This window comes from Podospora pseudocomata, chromosome 4, assembly GCF_035222375.1.
Source record: "Podospora pseudocomata strain CBS 415.72m chromosome 4, whole genome shotgun sequence".
Lineage (NCBI taxonomy): Eukaryota > Fungi > Ascomycota > Sordariomycetes > Sordariales > Podosporaceae > Podospora > Podospora pseudocomata.
Genome location: NC_085888.1, coordinates 1,748,690 through 1,766,769, shown reverse-complemented (window position 1 = coordinate 1,766,769; position 18,080 = coordinate 1,748,690). Strand labels below are relative to the sequence as shown.

At 52.7% G+C, this 18,080-nt stretch overlaps 2 protein-coding genes across 2 annotated transcripts; one reads left to right on the top strand and one right to left on the bottom strand.

Annotated features, from left to right (window-relative positions):
• Positions 1–1,105: 1,105 nt before the first annotated feature.
• QC762_409520 (uncharacterized protein) lies at positions 1,106–5,267 on the bottom strand. The gene is made up of 4 exons (XM_062890409.1): positions 4,311–5,267; positions 3,526–4,107; positions 3,078–3,236; positions 1,106–3,010 (listed from the first exon to the last, which is right to left on the bottom strand). The coding sequence occupies exons 2-4, from the start codon at positions 3,599–3,601 to the stop codon at positions 1,926–1,928; spliced, it is 1,320 nt and encodes a 439-aa protein (XP_062743509.1). The 5' UTR covers positions 3,602–4,107; positions 4,311–5,267; the 3' UTR covers positions 1,106–1,925.
• Positions 5,268–13,439: 8,172 nt separating this feature from the next.
• Positions 13,440–14,732, top strand: QC762_409530 (uncharacterized protein; the record flags this gene model as incomplete). Its single annotated transcript, XM_062890410.1, has 3 exons — positions 13,440–13,491; positions 13,560–13,626; positions 13,692–14,732. The coding sequence occupies exons 1-3, from the start codon at positions 13,445–13,447 to the stop codon at positions 14,730–14,732; spliced, it is 1,155 nt and encodes a 384-aa protein (XP_062743508.1). The 5' UTR covers positions 13,440–13,444.
• Positions 14,733–18,080: the final 3,348 nt, after the last annotated feature.

Sequence of the window (18,080 nt, the reverse complement as noted above, 5' to 3'; positions counted from 1 at the left end):
AAGATGGCAACGACATTTGTCGATTCGAAGGGGGTGGTGTTGACCATGTTGACTCCGCTTTGTGGGAGGGATTGGCTTGGGTTGTGTTGTTTGATAGCCAGACAGGCGAGTTGAGGTAAGTGGGGATTTTTTGTCCAAGAGGATTATATTTCTGCTTTTTGGAATTTTTTTTTTTATGTTGGCGATGTTGTGTTCGGCAACGGCGGCTCATCATGTATGTATCTTCTCTTGCTGTATGTATGTCACGGTGCCAATATCAGCCATCGGTTGTTTGGATCCTTCATGCGTGCATCGTCGCGCGCCGAACAAGAGGGAAAAAAAATGGCACTTATGCAAATGCAAGATGCAAGTGTACCTGAGCTATCGTATCGGTTGTTGTGGATCGGTTTCTTTTTTTCTTTTTTTTTTCCACCGTCCGGAAAGTGGGAGGCAGGGCGGAGGGGGGGATGGATTTTGTCAAGGGAAAGGGTAGAAGGATGTTCGGGCCGAGGAGAGGGTTTCCCTCCCTCGCTTTCGTCCCTTCGGGCTTTGGGGTTCCGCAGAACCGCCTTCAGGTCTCTTATCTGATCGCGATCGACAGGGAATGTCGACCGAGGGTTTAAGGGTTTTCTCCATTCTTCAGCCCCTGGAGCAACAACAAGATCGAAGACGGGCCGGTGAAACAATAACGGCGACGGGGAAAGCGCGGCAATGGGGAGGTAGGTATAGGAATGCTGGATCTTTGGACAGATGTGTCATGTAATACGACCAAGACGGCCAGATACTTACTTGCCTGTGAACTCCGGGAAAAGGAGCTGTGTGTCGTAAAACGTAACTACCACTTGGCATTACACAGTTGACGCGAGGCCGTTGACCACGTCAAAGCAACTCTTTCCTTCTCCCGTATTCTCTCCCAGGACAGGGCATGTTGGCTATCTCTGCCCAGGTTAGTTGGGCAAACCATGACCTAAATCTCATGCCATGTTCCAGACTATCAGACCTGCCGGGCTTGGCTTGATAGAGTATCGGAGGAGGCTGGCACTTGGGAACCCTGGAAACTATTTGTGAGAAACGCAAAAGACGCCGGCCGATTCGCTTGCTCGTTTGTGACAAAATAGGACGGGCATTGATGGGTATCCAAAGTAATATGCACAAGAAAAGACAAGGCAAAATATGAACAGAGAGTCGAATAGCCAAAAAGGTCTTGTTTCAAATATATACTCGAGAAGTGAAGTAAAAACAACGTGATGATGCGCGTAATGAAGTCCTCACAGACAGGTATTTCCAACGTTGAAAAAAAAAAAAAACCACAAAATTGACCGCCCTCCAAGTCTTCAATGTAAAATATAAAAAGCAAATTGTGCCTGCCACCAAGAACTTTTTTATCGTCTCTTTTAAATGCCATGTCAAAAATACCCAACCAAAAAACCAGTTTGAAAATGCAACTTGTGCTGTCAAAAAACCACCAACCACCACCAGGGAGAAAAACAGCCCGAATAAAAACCAAAAGCCAAAGAGCGGGTAGAAGAGAAAAAGAAGAAAAAAGTATTTGCACCTTGTAGATCATGATCCTGCCAGAGAAATGCATTCATGTCATCTTTTGTGTTTCTTTCATGCCCAAACAAGAAAACAAAAAAATCCCACCAGCGCCTGCCGTGAAAGAACAAGACTTCCAGAGCCGCCCCCATTCAACGAGAGTATAGAGTATGTGTGAAAACCGATATAAAAGAGCCTGGCATGCAAAAGAAAATTCTCGAAACACAAAATTCGCCGCCGCGTTGAAACCATCGCTCCCTGCCAAATCTATAAGCGTTTGGGGTATCCGAGCAAGGCAAGAAATCCGTCGCAACGTTTCGTCGTCATCTAACCGAAAAGTCGTCGTCGTGTACTGAAAGTCCGAGTGCGTGTGCTTATTCGTGTGCGTATGCGTACGCGTCACTCGTTTGTCATTGGGCCTCCGCCCAGAAAGGCCCGAGGTTGTTCTCTGTGGGGGAGTCCGTCATGTTGGGAAGTCCGTGGTAGTCGTTCATCCAAAAGGCGTCGTCCTCGAGCGCGAAGCCACCGAAGCCCGAAGCGGCGCCGGCCAGAAGGGTCGGGTCATCTCCGGCCATGGACGAGGTGGCGTTCATAAACTTGGCGCTAGTCTTCTTCATGAAGCCTAGTTCGTCAAACTCGACACTGCCGAGATCCGCACTGCCCATCATGCTGTGAGTGTGCCCGAGAAATCCACCCGTGGGGAAAGGGCTTCGGAATGTCTCAAAGTCATCCAACGGGTTGGTGAAGAAGTCCTCGACCTCGGAAACCTCGCCCGAGTTGGACGTGGTCGTCGTCATGGTGAGCTGCTCCGACCCACCGAAGTCAAATCCACCGTAGCTTTGTGGTTGGCTGTAGCTAGAGGGGGCGAAATCTTGGTTGTTTTCGCGGGCAAACTCCAAGCCCTCATAGTTGTTCCAGTCGACCGAGGCCGCACTCAAGCCGGCGCTGAAAATAGGCTGCTCGTGGTCCGACATGTTGCCAAAGAACTCGGCGTGGTTGGCGACGTATGGCTGATACTTGCTTATCTGCGAAAGGTCAAGCGGCGGAAGCTGGGCAAAAGACTGCGAGCCTGTCATCAGGGGGGAGGCAGCTTCCGACCGGCTATGCTGCGATGGCGGCATGCTGTCGCCGCTGATGCTTCCGGTCGCGGACGCGGTGCCACAGCCTTCGACATCTCCAAGGAAGCCGTCCAACGAATGGTCGCCCAAGCTTCCCGTGCTGTGCATCGAGTTGACCCTGCTGAGCTGGTAGGGGCCGCATTTCTGCGAGACCTTGTTGTGCTTGTACGTCGGTTTGGGGTGGCCGTTGACTTCAAAGGCAAGCATGCCGTCCGAGCTGGTGGTGTTGGCGCGGCGACGAACTCGCGAGCTTAGCTTGGAGATCTTGTTCTGCGCGGCAGCAGCGCTGTCCGAATCCGACTCGGGGACGGTCTCGAGCCCAGGCTCCTTCTTGTGGCAGCAGGTGCAGCGGCCGCCATGGTTACAGCAGCAGCTCTCTGTAGGAAAGATGATACGAGTCAGAGGGAGCAAAGGCCTGGATCAGTCAGACGTGACAATGCTCACCCTTGTGACCCTCCACCACCGGTCTCAAGTGAATACACTTGTGTGTCTTCTCGCCGCAGTCGCACTTGACATGAGATGAGCGGGACTTGCGCATGGCCCGGCAGTGCTGGCATTGCGACACCGGCCGGCCCTTCTTGTTGATGTGCTGGAGTGGGCGCTCTGTTGTCGCACAACTAGCCGTTAGCAACTGGGCTGTTGGAGATGAGATGAGGGACGAGTGTTTGGAAAGTTGGAGTAGGTGAGGGGCAACCGCCCCCCAACCACCGCTCAGGGGCTACCATCCAAGCTTCCGTTGCTGCGAGATGTTCCGGTGACCCTCGGCAGCAACCGGGCTCAGCCAAGCAGTACAATACGTAGTTGTGCATGTGCATGCAGAGAAGCAGCAGATAGCATCTGCACCGACGTCGAAAGAAGAACAAGAAAAAGAAACAAGGCAAAATTGACTCACCGTGATGCTGGCAGTTGCTGACCCGATGGCCCCGCACGCAGGCTTCGCAAGCCCACTTCTCGCCGTCGATGATCATGGTGGTGATCTGATCTATCTGATGTTTGATGTGATCCTTGGGAGTTTGAAGTCCAGTCCAGTCCAGGTGCAGCCGGAAGTTCGGTGCTGTACTAGGAGACAGGTATGAAGCAGGTCAGTTGGGGGAGGAGGAGCTGACGGTCCGTGATCCGGAGCGATATGGCCAATCCAGGAGCTGCACGGAAGCTGTTGCTGCGGTGCGCTTGGGAAGGCGGGCTGGAGCAAGCGAGTAGCGAGGTCGACTGTTGGTGGTTGGTGGTTGGTGGTTGGTGGATGGTGATTGTTGCTGTGTACTCGAGTTAGAGACTCATCGCTCGGGGCATGCTGGGTTCATATGTAAACATCTGAGGAAGATGCCGAAGACTCCGAGTCGATTTTGGGCAAGGCGACTCGGTCGGGGGGTCGAGGGAGGGTTGAGAGGATCCCAGAGACCAGGGAATGAAATAAATTTATGTGGGCTGGGTGGAGCCGGTTCGTTGAGAGAACAGCTGGAGGCGCCACTGGAAGCTGAGGCCGTGTAAGTGTGTGTGAATATCCAGGTGTACCTAGCTTGCAAAGCCTCGGTGGTGGCTCAAAATTGGGCTGCAGAGCAGAGGGCAGAGGGCACAGGGTAGAGGGCAGAGGGCAGAGGGCAAGGGGTGGGGTTCCTTTCAGGGCAGAGACCGGGACGGGATGACTTTGTCGGAACGAGACAGGACAAGGTTGGGTACCTTTTGGACTTGGAACCTCACTCCGTAACGGTAACCCAGAATCCAACAACGAATCTGCGAATCCAACAAACTCTTTTTTCCTCTGACAGCTTCAGCTTCGGACACGGTCGGCGTCAGGGCGTCCCAAGGTGAGGTAAAGTGACGGGTCTCAGCTAGCTTAGCTTTGCTATGGGCTGGCTAGCTGCGGGCTCCAGCATGACGTGCAGCAACAGCAGCACAGAGAAAAAAAAAAAAAAGAACAGCTCGGTATCCGGTATATCCAGGTCCCAAGGTCCAGGGCAAACGTAATGCCGGCGGTCTGAGTAAGGTGATGGACGGAAACGCAGCGGGCGTCGGCGGCTGACGGGGCGCAACAATGGACGATGGACAGGTCTCTTGTCTACCGAGGGCAGAAACAGGAAGTCGGACTGGACAGCTTGTGAAGCGGTGCAGAGGCAATACAAAACCAAAGCCGTCTGAGAGCAAGATCCGGAGCAGCACCTCGAAGGGGGTGGGCTCCTTTAATGTGCTCTGGTTGTTCGGCCGCGGCTGGCGTGGGTTGTTGGAATACCCAAGGCCCAAGGCAAAGCCCGTCAACTAGTACACACAGTCCACACTTCCCATGGCCCATGTGGGACTCACCATTCCATTTTCCCCCCTCGCCGGATGTGTGGATGGATGGAGGGGGGATGAACGCCAGACTTGTTTCCTGCCCTGAACCCAGCGTGCCCAGAGGTGACGATTGACAGGCCGCAGTGGCTGCTACAAAGTACTTTTTCGTACATGCAGAGAGGTACTTGGAGGGACAAGTGCAAAGTCTCATATGCGTCTCTTGGTAGGCGAAAGACGGGTCGCGGGATGGCCTGAATGGGAATTAGCTGGGTCTGCTGCACATGCCTGTCGAAGAAGCATCAGCAAAGTTGGGGAGCAGGGGCCCCAGCAACGTGAGGGTTGCAAGGTGCGGGTGGTTGCGGAGAGGGGGGCAGAGCCTGGGGGCGTGGGCGTGGGCGGCGTGATAGGATTGTCCTCTGGCGTCCTAGTCAATAATGGAATTTAGCATCAGGTAATCGTCGTTGATTCCACTGGCCAGCAGCTTGCCCGGTTATGCTGACCTCAGTCTATCAGTTACGTTAGTCGACTTGATCCTCGAATTTCCTTCTTGCCCTCGATCTGATCTATTCTCAGGCAAGACGACCTTCCTCACTGGGCCAGCGAGAAGTGTTATTCATCAAGTAAGGAAGTTCTTGTAACCTTCCACCTTGATGTGCCTGAGGTGCCCTGGTTTGGCGCTGTTCTACTCTGGGAAGCTCGTTCAGCCTGGAGAGGGGCCGTACTCGATTTCTCGATCAGGTACTTTGCATCCACTCCACGGTTCATCCTCCATCGCACGTCACAGGTCGGAGCAGAGCACAAGAGTCTTGGGGTCTTGGTTGGTTGGACCCCAACGAGAGTCCCCCAGCCTCTTTTCCTTTGTCCATCCACCACCGGTATGTACGTACAGACCCCAGTGACCTCCCTCTTCGATTCTCGCAGAGTCATGGAGAGAGTCTGCAAGTTCCTGACATCGGCCCCATCGGCCTCCCCCGGCGGTACTCTGGTTTTCTGGGAATTGCACACGACCTCTTTGCGCCGAGCAGCGCCCGAAGGTGCAGTTGCCGGAGGGTTCACGGCCAGACTGCCGTCTCTGCCTACTTCTGCGACAACAAGGGGTGAGCATCTCCATCTCCATTTGGCTGTTAGATCCGCGGCCTGGGGGGCGGATCGGCTGTGAACGACCGAGTTCCTCCCGCGATCACGGCTTCTTCTCTCCAAAGCCCTCCAACATAAAAAGCTCGGCGCGCATCTTTGGACGGGCTCACGGGCGCAAGTGGCATCGCAGTGGCATCCACGGGAAGCTCTGCGACGTCAGCTCCAGCAGCAGAGTGGGGTGTCGCATTCCCCATGCCGGCGCTTCTCGAGGATATGGGTAAAAGCCCCAATCAAAGGGAAAACAAAAAAGGCAGGCCCCGGTCAATTTCGACCTAGCCTGCCGCAAAAAAATGGAATATGTAATTACCTACTACCTTATGAGAAACCAACTGGACTCCTTTCGGCTGCTACACTCTCGGTCTCTTGCTCTCGCTCACACTCTCCATCCTTCCTCGCTGATATCTCTATCCCCAACCACTGCCCTGTTCCCACCCGAGCCGCCCCCCCAGGACGGCCGTGGAGGGGTTCGCTTCTTCCATCACTAGCGTCCGATGCGGCGTTGACCATGACGCGCTTCTCTCCGAAAACCCTTGCGAGGGTTCGACCGATGTTGCAGGGCTAGCACAGCAACAGCCAGACTACCGCAGTACACACTCCACCACACCGAGCAAGAAACGGGCATCCACTCACACCTCATCTCACCTCACTTTACTTGACTTCAAATGACAAAGACTCTGTGGCTTACTACCTAGAAGACGCTCTTTGAGCTGTCATTTCCGTATCGTCCATGCCCTCCGCATGCAGTTCCTAGGCAGCTTCTTGTTGGGGACGACATACACGTGCTGCTTTACTTATACATGGCATAGCCGGTGCTTCCACTTACACCGCCGACAGCCGAAACTCAACAACGGCAGATAATCTGCAATATCTGTACGGCGAATGCGCAAGAGGCCACGACAGGCCGGCCGGCCGCTTTACGGACATTTCTCTTCTGCCATGCTCTGAGAGAGTGTACGGCTCGAGAGAGCTGCTGAGACTACCGAAATCGCTTGTGTTGGGCCATGTCTGCTGCGATGTTCGCTGTCCCACGGCCGCACCCAATTTGGGCCTTCGACATCCCGCGCCAGCCAGCCGACATAAGCCTATTCTTCCAGTCTGCGGTGCGTACAGCCTCACGAGAACCGGGGGACACCATTCGTGCGAGATGATGCCCCGCGGAACGTCTGCCCTGGCGAGCCTCCTCAGACCATCTTGGCAAGCAGCAGACCCGGCTAGCGAGGGCGCTTGAGCTCTCCGTTTCCGCCGGCACGCTGAATGATGGACGATTACGGAGTATTAGAGGCAGAATGCAGACTTGATATCCATAGGTAATTGCCAGCCTCTCTCCGCCGAGCCGCGATGATCGCCCTTGTCTCAGAGGCAGGTAAGAAACGAGTCTCTGACCACATACAACGTGTCATGATGATTTGAATGTTGTCCACCAGCTCTCGGCCGCAATAGCCCACGGCTATCGGGATCGTCGCTGGAATATGAGACCGCCAAGTGCATGGGACTTCGGACAGGAGAGAGCACAAAAGTGGCTTCTTGTGGTGTCGTTACCTAACCACCTACTAATCAGCAAGTGTGAACCTCTTCTGCTGCCAGGTTGTTTTGGTTGGCGATGCGGGCCAGGGCATGCGGCCCACTGTTGAAGAGAGTGGAGACCCCACTGCTGGAAAAACCCCCGGTCCTCGAATCGGCCCTAGCGGTCGTTGACGTCCAGTAGCGCACAGGGCAGCTGCAGCAGAATTTTTTTTTAGGCCACCCACACCAATTACTGCCAATTCACACAGTCCCAAGCATCCATTCATTCCTCCAGCAGAAAACACTTCTCAAATTTGATGCCATCACATCCATCCATCCTATTTCATCCTATTGCATTTGCAGTCACAGCCATCCATCATTACCACCACCTCGACCACTCACTTCTCTCTCTTTGCCCCAACCGGCTTAGCCATCTGCTGGCGACTCACTGCCTTGCTTCATTAGCCCATCCAAAGATGGCCTTCTGCAGCCGGTCATCACGCACTCGACATATACACTACAGACAGATCATGACGGCCTCTATTTACTGTCCGTGGAAAGGATAAACGGCCCCAAGATCGGCAACCAAGTCTTTTCATCCATCCCTCCGCCCTCTTCTGTCTCTACACAGACACCCCCACGTTTCTCTTCAGAGACACCGGCAGGGCAAGGCAGGGCATGGCATGGATGATGGATGGCTGCGAGACAACAGAAGCCTTCAGGTCCTGTTCCTGTTCTCTGTCTTCACCTTTCCACCAACCAACGGCTTCGGCGGGAGTTGCGGTGTCAGACCGCCAGCTCTAAGCAGCCGAAATAGGAGCCAATATGGCTTTCGGCTGCTGCACCTGACCCCGACTGTGTCGTACTGTCAGCGCTCTCTTTTCTCAACAAGGCCCGGCAGCAAAATGGCGGCCATATCAAGATCCGGGCAGCGGAAATATTCGGTTTCCTTTGCGACCCAACGCCACGGGCCCAAGACCCGGCAGGTAGTTTTGACTTTGTCCTACCATCCATCACTCAGCGCCGCCATCTGGCTGCCCTCATTTGCCGGGTTCGTCAGTCACTCGCGGTACATCGCCCGGCCGCACGGTTAAAATCACGAGGACGCATTGTCCCTCGAGTTCCTGATATGTCACTTCTGGCATTCGGCAACACTCTTCAAACCGACGACATTTGATCGATATCGATCGTGTGCACCGCCGAGACTTGACTACTGTTGCCCTCGGGTGTTCTCTCTCTCCATGCGGTATTCCTATCGGACAGGCGGAACGCCTGCGCTGCAACCACCACCCTCACGAACACCTTCGCAGGTGGTGGCGCTCAGTTCGAGGTTCTCGACGACGACGAGCTGGGGTGGGCTGATACTCCCCTTCCCCCCAGCATGTCTCATTCGGCCCTTGCTGAAGAGCTCAGAGTCGATCTGTTTGTGCAACCAAACAGCCGGCTTCGGTCAACGTTCTAGAAGCATATCCCCGCAGCTTCCATTGGGGTTGCGAGTTTCCGGGAATTTATCGGACCTCACCCCTTGCCCAAGAGCAATTCTTGCGCGGCCAAGTCCTCTGACCAATTTCACTCGCGACCCTCGCGACAAGTTTCATCACGAAGATGCATCTCCGCCGAGGGATTACCAGCACCCCAACCCTCCAAAGGACCCTTGCACGTTTACGACTCGGGGGATTTTTGCGTTAGTGGAAACCATCGAACCACTTCATGCTGCGCTTGATTAGTCTTGTTTGGACGATTACAGCTGCCCGGTTCTCGGCTATCGTAACGCCTGGGCGCGTTCTTGGTACGCGGGGTTTGCCTTTCCCCAGTGGTGATGGCTTCTGAACATGGCCAGCGTCACTCGTCGAGTGTTGCCCAGCAGGTGGTGTTGGTGCCAAGCATTAGAGCATGGAGCTCTCCGAGCTTGCCTGGTGGTGGGAGACGGTCGGACTAAGCCGATTGCCAGTGTTGGTGATTGGTAGGTATGTCGGTGAGAGAAAGATTATTGGTCGACAGCCCTGCAGCTCAAGCGAGTATCGGGCGCTGAACTTCTATCAATGACCCCTCATCCTGATTTTACACACGCTTTCATTCTTTCTTTATCACCCCCACGCCCCGAGCCTCCCACGTTCGTTTTGAATGTGGGCAGACCCCCATGGGCAGCACCGCCATGTCATGGACGAGCCTCGATGGCTCTTCTTTCTCGGTATTAGATGGGTATGCTTGGCTTGGGCTGGTCGCATGTCGCAATGGAGGTCACACGTGAGGCCCGGCCTCGCCGTCTGCTGTGTGAGAAGATGATAGGGGCAGCGTCGTTTGGCGGTCGGTGATGGACTGGCTTCCGTGGTGCGGTCGAGGTCAGCCAGCTCCTTCAAGCATGTGTCCTACATCGGCAGGAGCTGAGTTCAGGAGATGCTGCAAGATGCCGACTTGGCTAGAACCCTGGTGACATGGGGAAGCAGCCTCTTGTCGTGTGTACATGGAGGTACTTGGCCGCTGAGCCTTTGAAGATTACCCATGTTTCATGATGGCGTCGACTTGTGTGCATGCAAGATGCAGGTCAAGACGTAAGTGGAAATCTCTATCTGTTTTGTCCGAGTAGCTTCTGCTCTCAATGTTCTCGCCTTCGTACACTTTTGCCCTGGCAGGATCTCGCTTTTTTGCGTTTTCCTACACCGCAGTCACTACCCCATTGACTCGGCTGGATGCCACAGGGCATAGATGAAACATTTTGACCCATTGCTGGGCGCCCGCGTTGAGAAGACGTTTTGCTCTTTAAGGATATTCGGGAATCAGTAGAGGTTACATTTATTTTGCTTTCTTTTTCATGGCATTGTGTGCATCACCGGGCATGAATGAGGATGGGTACGAGAAAGGAAGTTGGAGAGAGTTTGCATCCCCCACACTTCGTTAGTTTTGTCTGCAGGAGGCTGCAGGGTATGACGAGGAGGTTATCCAGTTGCCCTGGGAGCTGTCCCACACCCTCGGCCGATCCAGTGTGGGATAGTTTTCCGAGTGCCTTTGCGACAGGGGTGTCATGGAAGACTCCTGTGACGCTGTTGAAGCTCTGACCACATCGGAGAGGAGCGGCTGTGATAGCTACTCGTCAAGGAAGGGCTCTGGATGTCGGATATGACCGTCAGCGATGTTGTGGCAGACGGGGAAACTTGAACAAAAGGGGAAAGTCGTTGCTATCACAGAAAGCTTAACCAAAAAGCAGGCGGAACCGGCACGCATGTATCACTCTGCAGACGGCCGACGTCAACGATCGGAAACGCAACGGTTTCTGGTTGGCAGGTTGGGATGGTAGAGCTTGTTGTTTAACCCCCTTATGCTTGGGGATATGCGAAGGCGGAATTCGTAACGTTCAGGTAGGTTGGGTAGCAGTAGCGGTAGGCCATATGTAGCACACATCACAATCGCAAGATAAGCAGCAAGACAATCCTGTCGGTTTTGTATATGTTGCACAGGATGGATACCCCGCGCAGTTGTGACAGCCATCTGGGACCGATACGCGACGCTTGTTGACGTCGCACAGCTGCATGTGTGTGTGTGTGTGAAGTGCGGTTGTGTTGGATGCGAAGCTTGTGTATACATGAACAACGTCGTTCGAGGGGCAAGCTGACGGAGGGGAGCTGGCGTCATGTGTGCGAGGGCGATGGCACATGGTTCAAGTCCGACGTTCGATTTGCCAGCAAGAGAAAAGCTGGTATGTAATAATCCAAGAGGAACTGATGACCTCTGTGTCTGTGGACTGGACCCGATGCAGTGGGAGAGACAGAGAGGGTGGTGGGGGGGAAGCTTTGAGGGTTGCGTTGCTGTGTTGGACAACAGCTGTGGGTGGTTCGTTCTCTTTCGGTTTTGTACGTCTTTTCGACTTGGAGTTTGGTACCAAGTGGATGATGGCTTGAGTTTGCTCCAGACAAGTACCCAGTACCTTACAATGAGTACCCTTTTTTTTTTTTTTTTTCGTTTTGGGTCATTGTGCGTGTGTGTCTCTGTGTGTGTATGTGTGTGGGCATGCCACTTTTTGCTTTTTCTTATGGAGAGGGCTGACTGGCTTCTGGGTTTGAAAGAAATTCGGGGTCCTTCAGGCCGAGGCGGCGAGGATGGGGAGTACACGTTGTTTTACTATATGGGATGGTGATGAAGGTGTTATTTCCGGTGATGATGGGCGGGGGGGATATAACTTTTTGTTTGCATGGGAGGGAGGTTGACCTGATGGGTGAGAAGACAATGTTTGGGTGGTTGTTGTTGTTGTTGTTTCTGATGTTGTTGTTTTTGCCGATGTTATAGATGATACACATATATATATATATATATACGATTGTAAAAGTAGAGGTCGTCTTCGCCCTGCCCAGACATCGCCAAGCCGGGCATCTAAGGGGACTGCCGGTCGCACAGTTGAGGAAAAAAGAATGGAAACTTTTTTTACGGACTGGTTCTTTCTCCACGATGCTGGCCGCGTTCGGCACCGGTTCCGTTGGGTTGGTTCGCATCATCCATACCATCCTATCCATTGTTTGTTCGTGTGTGTGTGTGTGTTGCTGACCTCCCTCCTCCCCCCCCCCACTTTTTCCTTTCAAACTTCCCCGCAGTTCTCCCTCGGAGGGAAAGCGGTTTTCTTGGCGATGAACCGAACCGCGGTTTCTCCACACCACCACTTTAGTGACGCCATTCACGCCAACCACACCACACCTTTCTCTCTCCTTTCCCAACGACCGACTAGACTGCTGCCCTCCATCCCATCCTGTATGCGGAGTTTTGCGTGACGTGATCAATCAGCATCTGTTTTGTTTTCGCCGCTGGTGGTCAAGGGTTGATTGATGCTCATTGCTTTTTTTCTTCTTCCTGTTTTGCTTCTGACCACTAAATTTCCGAAGAGAGGGAAAGCGGGTCTAAACTCCAATCGGCGACCGATCAACTACTACACCGAGACTTGTGGGAGAGACGTGGGGGATTGGATTGGATTGGATTGGATTGGATTGGGACGCTTATACAAGGCTAAGGGTAGCCACAAACCACCGAGGGTTTGAAAGACGTCGGTTTACGAAGGAGAAGGGCTTTAATTCCGCGAGCGAGCGAGAGGGTTGAGGTTGTCAGAAATCAGATTACGGAGAGGAAATCATTGAGGGAATCTCGGTCAAGAAAGTTTGGGGGATTAAGAGAGCCGGGGTTGAGAGAGTTTTTGGTTTGCGGACGGGCGAGAGATACATGGGCCGGCTTCTTTGAGGCAAAGGGTTTCTACAAACGGGACCATCATACTACAGAACGAGGCGGGCTATCACGGCAAGTGTTCCCGGTTGACTACACTTACTTGACACAGCTTGGGTTGGTAAAAACAACACCAAGGCCAGTCAGCAGTAAGGACAAGAAGGACGGTGTCATCAACAAAACACAGAGAATTAGTCTCACAGAGAATTGAGCACAACACGCACTTCGGGTCTAACGGCAGCGCATATTACGAGGTGAGGGATAAACAACCCTCATCATCAACAACAACAACAGCAGCAGCAAAATCCTGCTCGGAAAATCAGGTTTTCGACAGTAGGGCAAAAACCAACGACAGCAACAGCTCGGGAAGCTTTTCCTTTTACGGATTTCTCTGCTGAAAGGGAAGTAAGGGGCTGTTGACCTGAAGAGAACCGACAGACGGGAAAGGGTATACACGGCTGAACGGCAAAGGGAACACCAGAGGCAATACGCCGGGATTCCCGTTGGTTATACAGCAGACAGGGAAAGAAGAGGTAGGGTCAGGAGAGAGGGGGTTACATACATACTGTTCGGGAGTGAAGAGAGATAAGGCGGGCTTTGGGTTGTTGCACGGCAGTATTTTGCATTTCCGAGGTCATTATTGGGTTTTTTTTTTTTTTTTTTTTGGGTTTTTTTGGTTTTTTTTTTTTTGTGTGAGGAGGATAATGAGTGGGTTATATCGTGCTCCGAAGGCGGGGGAGAATCCGGATAGGTGAGTTTCCTGGGGGAAGATCCGGGTTGAAAGGTGAGGGAGGTAAGCTGACCGTGTGCTGGGAATAGGCCAGTGAATGTTGTTTTTGTTGGGGCTGGTGCGGTTGGTTGTTTTTATGCTTCGAGGTTGCATCATGTGAGTTTTTTTTGTGTCTTCATATGAGAGAGAGGGGTGTTGTTTACTGATGATTGCGGGGAAAGCCTGATTATAATATTCACGTGTCTCTTATCGCACGCTCAAACTACCGCGCCTTGGAGGAGTCGGGGGTCAAGCTCCAGACTCACACGTTTGGGGATTACACCTTTCGTCCTGCAGCTGTTTACCCTTCACCGGATGCTGCGTCCAAGGGAGCAGTGAAGCAGTGGGACTACATCATCGTCACGACGAAGGCCCTCCCAGATGTGTCAGACGACTCGGCGCTTATTGCCCCGTTGGTGTCGGAGGGGTCGTGTATAGTCCTCATCCAAAACGGGGTCGGGGTGGAGGAGCCGTATCGACTGCGCTTTCCTGCCAACCCGATTGTGTCTGGGGTGACTGTCATCTCGGCGGAGCAGATCTCCCCTGGGGTGATCCGGCAGAACCGCTGGACACGCCTTCACCTTGGGCCGTACTCTGATAGTGCGAACTCGACTAGCGACAGCGTCGAAACGGGAGACGGCACAACGGGGGCTTTGGTGCCCCCTTCACCGACCCCAACCCCGGATTCTGACTCTGAGTCTTTGAACGAGACTCTCCTCTCTGTCGGCCTGGATCACTGCGACAGGCTGGGCCACTATTGGACTGCCTTTGGCTCGATTCATGACATTACCGTGTCGAGTGAGATCGACCTGCAACTCATCCGCTGGCACAAGCTGACCATCAACGCGGCGTTCAACCCGTCGTCAGTCTTGTCGGGCGGGTTGGGGAACGCGGATATGGTGCGGGATCCGGAGCTGAGGCGGCATTTGTACGGGGTGATGAAGGAGATTTGGGACGCGGCGCCGAAGATACTTGGGAGGGGGTTTCCGGGGGAGCTGGCGGGGCCGGAGAAGATATTGAAGAGCACGGAGAGGAATGTGGGGAGCAAGCCGAGCATGTTGCTTGACTGGGAGGCGGGGAGGCGGATGGAGCTGGAGGTTATATTGGGAAATCCGGTCAGGTTGGGGAGGCGGAGGGGGGTGGAGTTGAGAAGGATGGGGACGCTTTATGCTTTGTTGAGGAGTATGCAGGCGGTGAGAGAGGGGAGGAAGGCTAGGTTGTGAGGGAAAACATGTATATATATATATATATGTATATATATATAACGTGATCCACCATCGAGCGGGACACCCCATCGACCGGGACACTTTTCCAGACCACAACCACAACAAACTCTAAAATCCCATAAAACACTAATCAAATCAATTGCAGCTACTCAGCATCACTTGAAGCATCTGTTTCCCCAGCCTCTGGGCATGTCCTTGCATTGTGGCCAGTCTTGCGGCAGATGCCACAGTGCCGCGAACCCATCCGACGCCTCTTTGACGACCCTTCATTTCCGCTTTCGACGCGTCCTTCCGCTTCAACTACGCCCTTCTCTGCCATTATATCCCTAGCCTGGCTTCCATTAATGGCCCCTCCATCTTGGAGACGCGTCCGTTTGGCCCTCCGGCGCTTGGAAAGTGCTTCGTTGGCCTCCTGAAGTGTCCGTACCTCGGCTTGTAAAAGGGTCACCTGATGGGAAAATACCTGCATTCCTTTCGAAAGCTGATCAACAGCAGCTAAAATCGGAGTCGGAGAGCTCGACTGATGTCTTGCAATCCGAGCTTCAATAAGGGTAGACTGCGAGAGGGCTTCGTTGGTAGTCTTGGGCGTCTTAAAGGCCCAAGGTGTTGGTGGCCCATCAGGGGTCCCAGGGGGGATTGGTGTCCGCAACTTGACATCTAGCTTCGAAAGGACGGCCTGCGGGTCGTAGGGGATAAGTCCAGACCCCCGAAAACCCCCGAGAACGTTTTCTTGGGTGAAAGTCCGGCTGAAGGCGGCTTTGAACGCAAGGAAGAACTCGGGCTTCGTGATATGCGTGATCCGGGCTTTGATGAAGTGCTCGATTTCAGCACCGTACATCTTCTTTAGGACGCTATAACAACCCACATCGAGAGGCTGGGTAAGATGCGAGGAATGGGAAGGCAGACAAATGGTGACAATGTTATTCTCCTTGCAATAGTCCTCGAATTCGGCGTTAACATGGCTCTCATGGCCGTCGAGCACCAGCATCCGATATACACCCCTCCGACGGTGTTTAGTGTGCTCATCAAAATGCTGCAGCCATTCCAGAGCAGTCTTATTATCTGTCCATCCGTTGGTTGTTGTTGCGACGGCCCAGTCGTCAGGTATCTGATGTTCGGAGTACCAGCTGGCGAGGTGGAAACGGCCCTTCACCACCAAGAAAGGCGGCACCACATACCCGTCGCCAGCAATAGTGCAAATCGCTGTCGCCCATTCTCGATTGCCCGGCTGAATAGCCTTTGGTTTGCCGACCCGATCGGAGCGCGTGACCACCATCCCTGGCCGTATCATGCCCATCATAAAGCCCGTCTCGTCGAAGTTGTAGAAGTCGCAGTCGAGGATGCCGTATTTCGCACGCATGTTGGCAACCAGTCGGAACCATGGCTCGATAATTGCAGGATCTTCACAGAGGCCTCTTTGATAGTCATAGACGCGATTAAAACGCGTCTTTAACTCTGGACGTCGGGTAACGAAGCGGTCTGGCCAGTTCTTTCCGACCTGTCGCGCACCGCGTTTCCGAAGCAGGAGATTGGCCATATCACCCACGTCGACAATCCGGGGCGAAAACCCTCGCGAATCTCGGTCGAGTACATATTGAACAATCACCTCCTCTTCTATCGTAGTCAAATTCGAACGTGCGTTGTAACTGTCGAACTTCGCAACTCGGCCCTTCATTCTCGCAGCAATTGTGGACTTGGGCACGTTGTATATTTCTGCGGCGCGTCGGATGCTCAAGCGCGGTGTTGATCGAATCGCATTGATCGCTAAAAGGACTCGATTTTCTGGCAAGCTGTCGGACATTGTTGTGATAGAGAAAACGCGAATTGAAGTTGGGTGGTTATAGTGGGAGAAAAAGTGTCCCGGTCGATGGGGTGTCCCGCTCGATGGTGGATCACGTTATTGCTGGTGATGTTGACGTTGAAGAATGAATCTTTTCATTATTTTGCTGAAATAAGTTACGTGATGGGTTTGTTGACTTGACAAGTGGTTCATTGTAGGTATCTAGTTAGCAATCACATCTGTATGTGCGCGAAGAGCTTCACTTGCAGAGCCCTTGTCATCGCGATTCTCTTCATAACTCTTGCTCATACCTCGACATCTCTTGCGTGAAGTGTATTACTCCCAGACATGACTCAACCAATGGCTTTTGGAAGCGCAAATATCTTGCCAAGCGGTATTTGTCTGAATAGATACATCTCTTTTCAACTCTCTTTTTACATCCCTCCGCTTTGTGTATGATGTAGGGCGGGGGGGCCTACATTGTGAATTGAAGATAGTACTCGGTAGAGACTTGTATCGCAAGGTCCTGGGTGCCCTTGGGAGGTTTGTGAAAGATAGCTTCTGACCAAGGTAGGTAGGTAGGTAGGTAGGTAGGTAGGTAGGTAGGTATCTTGAGAGCCCTCTCGACGAACTTCCGAGGTCTGTTGATATAAATATAGATGTATATATTGTGAATGTATTACGTGTTCTTAACGCCCTTTTTCGACTCTTTCTTTTCGGCACCCTCGTTTCGAGTACTTTTGGCAGACTCCAAGTTATTGTGCACAACATTCTGGAAGACTTTTGGCATGGGACAGTAGGTGGTTTGGCTTACGCTGATACAAATCGCGTGTAAAAAAGATGTTGCTGGACTCTCATCGTGGGTATCGGGAAGGTAGGTTGTTGAGGAAAGAGTTTATCATCGGGTAGTTTTATAGGTTATTGCTTTAACAACTTTGGAGACGTGTTTCAAACATGGAAACATTATTCTTGGATTTCACGGCCGCGAGGGAAAGATAGTTTTGAAAGAAAAAAAGCGAAAAAAACTTTCATTTTGAACCCTGATGGGTTGAAGGTGTTTCCTGTATTTTTGTTAGTAGTAAAGTGGGGGAGGGGGGACTTACCTGAAGACTAAGTGCTCTACTCAAGAGGATGCTGCTGCTTGTTTTTCCTGCTATTTTGTTAGGGGTTTGAAGGCGGGGGGGAATGACTTACCTGGATGTTCTGTAAGTTAGATACCTATGGGTTATTTGTCCTTGAGTTGGGTAGATCTGAATGTTAGTATTGTATCGACCTCTCGATAAAGAGGCTGGAAACGGGGTTCCCTCGAAATCGCGGATCCGCGGAGGCGGGAGAGATCTGTTGTGTTAGCAAGAGTCATATAAACTTGTTATCATCCTGGGATGTATGTCGTGTCAAGCATCACGGTTAGATATTCGGAGAAGTTCTTTCGGGGTTCGGTATCGACACGGACGATGGTGATCGGTTTGATATCGGTGTGGTGTTCCTGGAAGATGCCTGACCTTGGTCAGTAAATGGTTAGCAGTGCTCGGCTTGACATTGACATGACAGGCTCTTCATGTAAG